This window comes from Dreissena polymorpha, chromosome 4 (genome assembly GCF_020536995.1).
Source record: "Dreissena polymorpha isolate Duluth1 chromosome 4, UMN_Dpol_1.0, whole genome shotgun sequence".
NCBI lineage: Eukaryota > Metazoa > Mollusca > Bivalvia > Myida > Dreissenidae > Dreissena > Dreissena polymorpha.
Genome location: NC_068358.1, coordinates 2,531,715 through 2,537,042, shown reverse-complemented (window position 1 = coordinate 2,537,042; position 5,328 = coordinate 2,531,715). Strand labels below are relative to the sequence as shown.

Genomic DNA, 5,328 nt, shown 5'->3' with positions numbered 1-5,328 from the left:
TTTATTTGATAACGGGAAAAGAAGTCGCGCAATATTTGATTGCGTATATACTATATTCGTTGGTAGGAAAAATAGTAATTGCGTAAAAGTGACCAGTGTAATTTTCGGACCGGAAATAGGGTATCGAATCTGTACAGATAGCGATTTAGTTGTATGGTACATAGTATTCAATGATTGTGTGATTGAATATGTATGGTTGTACGTGTGTGAGAGTGTGATTGTAAATAGTTGTACGTGTGTGAGAGTGTATTTGTAAATAGTTTAATCAAATTGTTTTGTTCAATTGTTTCATAAATATGCATCTATAGGTGTTATTATTATAATTAAATAAGATCAATTCCTCAATTAAATCATAATTTGTGAATTAATTTCACTGAATTTATTTTAATTGTTTGTAGACATTTATTTAGATTTTTGTTGAGTTTGATAAAACTTGAACATTTATTTTGACTTTAGTTTAATCTAATTTACAGTAATTGTTTATTAATTAAGTGATTATTAAAAAGAGAGCTAATAAAGAGAAATATAGTTGAACATTTAATAATAATACCTATTTTTGGTATTCAATAATTGAATGAATGTGTACAATTTTTTTGTTATTGTATTGTGTTATATGACATGTAGGGTTACTACTATACATAGATGTTAAAATTGAATTAGATGTATTGGTCACTATTGAAGTTAGTGATTTAGTAATGTATTACATGTATATTGTACATTTTTGAGTTGGAAAAAAGGCAACTGTTATGAATTGTGAATTTGAAGGTTGATGAAATTGAAGTGTGTGTTTTACAAAGTGTTATTAAAGAAAAGTGCGTACGACTGAAGTGAAATAGTCACTGGGAGAATAGTTTTAATTGTGAATTGTTGCATTGAAAGTAATATTAACGACAAGTGATTAATATTACTGAATGACATTATGAAATTGAATCTAAAGTGAGTGAAGTTGACAAATACAAATTACACACTAGTTTGGAATGAATTGTTTTGTGTTGTAAAGTGCAAAGAATATTGTGAAGAGAAGTGAATTAAAGAGAAGACTTTGATATCTGCATATGGTTCGGATCAATATCATAACTTAGTGCTTAGTGTGAAATAAGTGTGAGTGTGAATATAACTATTTGAAAATGGATTCTGATAGAGAATTAAGGAGACAAAGAAGGGAGAAACATAAAGAACAACAAACATTAAAGGAACAAGAGTTGAAAAGTCAAAAGGACATTGAAATGCTGAATAAAATAAAGGAACGAGTCTCAAAGATTCGTGAAATTCAGCGACAAAGAGATGAATTGATAAAGATGAGAATAGAAAACAAAACAGCCCAACATAGCGATGTGAATGATGCAAATGATGTTAAGCATAAACAATTAAGAAGAGAAACTGTTGGAGAAAGATTACAGCACAACTGTAAAGAAATGGAACATGAAAGGAGGACTGAACTTGACCATGATAATGATGTTGATGGTGATGTTGGATTAACTGTTGGATTAAAGACTGATGATTACCATGGCAACGATTATGAAAGTGACATGGATTCAATAGATGAGGAACTTAGTTGGTTGACTAAGAAGATGGAGGAAACAATCCAGATACATGCTGATTCTGAGGACAGAATTTTTAAAGAGGGGGTGCGGTGCAGTACTGAAACACTTACACCATCTGAATGTCACGAATGTGAGCATGACCACAAAAGTGACATTGATGAAATTACAAGTGATGAAGATGATTATGAAAAAGTACTTAAAGCTGAAATAAAAGCAATGAAGCTTCAACAGATGAAATAAAAAGAGGAACTTCATCTGAAAGAGAAAGCAAAAAGATTCAAGGAACAAGAATTATTGAAAGAAACACGTCGTAAACAGAAAGAAGAAAAAATAAGGAAATTGAAACGAACAAAACAAGAATTGCAAGAAGATATTATGGAGACACGGAGCACAATTACGTCATTAGACGAGGCATTGGAACATGAAGATATACATCACCGACACAAACATAAAAGAAATGCGGAACGAAGAGTGCTTCCTAATCCACCATTAATGTTGAAACCGAGTGTTCCTAAATTTTCGGACCCAACTCAATTTAGAGGATGGAAAATAGAAATCGAAAGTATGATTCGGTCTGAAATTTACCAGAAAGACATACTGAAACAGTGCGTAAGAAATGCGATATCTGGAGAACCAAGAAAATTTTTATCAACATTGAAAGCCACAGCAACCTTAGAAAACATTTTGTCAACGATGGAAAGTAATTTCGGTGATGTAAAAAGCGGACAGAGTATAATGGAAGAATTTTATCAAGCCAGACAAAATAAAGACGAAGACATAACATCATGGGGTATACGAATTGAAGAAATGATTTAAAGAGCTTTAGAAAAGGGCGAAATACAAGAAAACAAGAAGGATGAAATACTGAGAACAAAGTATTGGAAATACTTGAGAAACTCTGAATTAAAGAATGCCACTAGAGTGTTCTTTGAAAACTCTCTCACATTTGAAGAGTTACGGAAACGAGTGAGAAGAGAAAAACAGGAAATGACAGTATCACAAAAGAGAAAAGAACATACCAAACAGATCAATACAATGCAACTAGATCAACAATTTAGAATATTGAATGATCTAACAGAGAAATTACAAAGTATGCAAAAACAACTAGATGTATTAACACAGGAAAAAGTAGCAAGGAAGGACAATAGAAGTGAAAATGTGACAAGAGATTACAAGAGATATGATAATAGACCACAATCCGGAAATAGGAGAACGTTTTCACGAGGCAGAGGTTACTCCGGAAACAGAGGTCCATATAGAGGAAGACGACCTTTTCCGCAAGATGTTTATCATGGAGACAGCAACTCTCAACATCATTTAAACGGGAATCAGCTCTAATTAATGGGGTCAATGAGGGCTGTGAAGATACCACTATCCCCAAACAGAAACCAGTGGAAAACATTTTTAGTAGAATGGTAGGCGATGCTAACCTATCTACTATTACCATTAACGGAAAAGAGACAACCGCGCTTATTGACAGTGGGTCGCAGGTCAGTGTTGTAACTGAAAACTTTTACACCAAAATGACACCAAAGCCAGAACTGATGTCACTGAAAGAATTCGATCTTGAACTAAAAGCAGCTAATGGCACCAACATTCCATATTCTGGATATATACAGGCAACGATTAGAAGCGAAATTTTGGATATGGAAATGGAAACAATTCTTCTTGTTGCACCGGTTAGCGAGAGTCATGGTAGTGCTCATGTCATTATTAGTACAAACATTATTAGACATATGAAAGACATGCGCAGTGATGAATGTCCGGATGATAAATGGAAGGCGGCTTTTCATGCAATACATTTAAACATCGGCAAAGTACTTGCAACCAAAGACATAATGTTGCAGCCAAATGAAACCAGGGCACTTGTAGGTCTTCTGCGAAAACTTCACAACACTGAAGCAGCAGTAACAGAACAATGCCAAATTGACAGTCATGGGGCATTGGTATGTCCAAGAGTTGTCTCCATAAATACTCGTGGAAGAACTGCGAGGGTACCTGTGAGATTGTGCAACCTATCTGCAAGACCTGTAAAGATAAGAGCAAAACAAGAACTGTGTGAATTACAGGAAGTAAAAATTCTGCGTGAAGCTCCAATACTGCAACCATCAAGCGCAATCATATCAACTGTCAATACTGAAACAGAAAACAAAACAAAACTAGAAGACATGAAAAATGAATATGATGTTGATCTCGACGGAACTGATTTAAGTCCGGAACAAAAGCAAGAGGTATACAAGTTGTTTAGAAAATGGGATACAGTGTTTCCAAAATCAAAATTTGACATCGGACACACAACCGCAGTTAAACACTCCATCAAACTGACAAATCCAGAACCTTTTAAAGAGCCTTTTCGACGAGTTCCCCCAGCTCTTTTCAATGAAGTCCGAGAACATCTCAAAGAAATGTTAGAAATGGGAGCTATACAAGAATCTCAAAGTCCATGGTCATCGAATTGTGTAATCGTCAGGAAAAAAGATGGAACCATACGATTTTGTGTAGATTTTAGAAAACTAAATGCAAACACCAAGAAAGATAGTTATGCAATACCAAAAGTTGAGGACACACTTCATCTGTTAGCAGGATCACGGTACTTTTCAAAGTTGGACTTGAAATGTGGATACTGGCAGGTGGAGTTAGAAGAAGAGGACAAGGAAAAGACAGCGTTTCAAGTGGGTGGACTAGGGTTTTATCAATGTAACCGCCTTCCATTCGGACTTTGCAAAGCCCCCGCAACCTTTCAAAGATTGATGGAACGCTGTATGAGCGATTTAAATCTTAGAGATTGCCTCATTTATTTGGATGACATCATTATTTTTTCCAAAGATGTCAATACCATGATTGCAAGACTAGACCAAGTGTTCTGTCGTTTGGCTGAATATAACCTCAAGATCAAACCATCAAAATGTTAATTCTTCAAGACAAGAACCACTTACCTTGGCCATGTTGTATCAGCAGATGGCATAGAAGCAGATCCGGTCAAAATAGAAGCAGTAAAAAATTGGCCAACCCCAAAGTCTGTGAAACAAGTACGCCAATTTCTCGGCTTTGTTGGCTATTGTCGGCGATTCATTAAAGGGTTCGCTTCCATTGCAAGGCCATTACATAACCTGCTGATAGGCCATCCGACTAAACGTACAACACAAAGAAACAACAAAGCAATAAAACCAGTTCCATTTCAATGGGGATCCGATCAACAGACTGCTTTTGAGGAGTTAAAGAAACAGCTTACCAATCCACCTATTTTAGGCTATGCAGACTATACATTGCCGTTTGTTCTGCACACAGATGCCTCCTCAAAGGGATTGGGTGCTGTACTTTATCAACGCCAAGACGGCCACGAAAAGGTCATAGCCTATGCAAGCCGTTCACTTAAACCGTCAGAGAAGCATTATCCTGCTCACAAGTTGGAATTTTTTGCGTTGAAATGGTCAATGACGGAAAAGTTTCACGACTATCTTTACGGCGCGGAAGTTGAGGTTATAACGGACAATAACCCACTTACCTACGTGCTAACGAGTGCTAAGTTGGACGCGACAGGGCAACGATGGCTTGCTGCGTTATCAAACTACACCTTTACGACACGTTATCGGGCAGGTAAAAATAACGCCGACGCAGATGGGTTAAGCAGGGTGGTAGTGCAACCAGAAACAATAGCTGCTATAACCACAGCCGTAACAGCAGGGATTGAACAAGCGCCCTACTGTTTCAGTACATCCGCACCTGTAAAAGACAAACCTGAGGCTTGTGATCAAGTTCCAGAAGATGTCTTGCAAACATACGC

General features: G+C 36.4%; 1 protein-coding gene across 1 annotated transcript; it reads left to right on the top strand.

The window, feature by feature from the left end:
• Positions 1–1,127: 1,127 nt before the first annotated feature.
• On the top strand, positions 1,128–4,898 carry LOC127876858 (DNA ligase 1-like). The gene is made up of 4 exons (XM_052422354.1): positions 1,128–1,736; positions 3,614–3,775; positions 4,175–4,216; positions 4,833–4,898. Exons 1-4 carry the CDS (start codon positions 1,128–1,130, stop codon positions 4,896–4,898), a joined length of 879 nt encoding a protein of 292 aa, XP_052278314.1.
• Positions 4,899–5,328: the final 430 nt, after the last annotated feature.

Bases quoted from the DNA above. Each gene is read 5' to 3' on its own strand.
- LOC127876858 (XM_052422354.1), top strand. From the start codon at position 1,128: ATGGATTCTGATAGAGAATTAAGGAGACAAAGAAGGGAGAAACATAAA. The intron at 1,737-3,613 runs GTACTTAAAGCT...TGTGAATTACAG, and splicing joins ATGAAGATGATTATGAAAAA to GAAGTAAAAATTCTGCGTGA. The intron at 4,217-4,832 runs GTGGGTGGACTA...TTCTGCACACAG, and splicing joins AGGAAAAGACAGCGTTTCAA to ATGCCTCCTCAAAGGGATTG.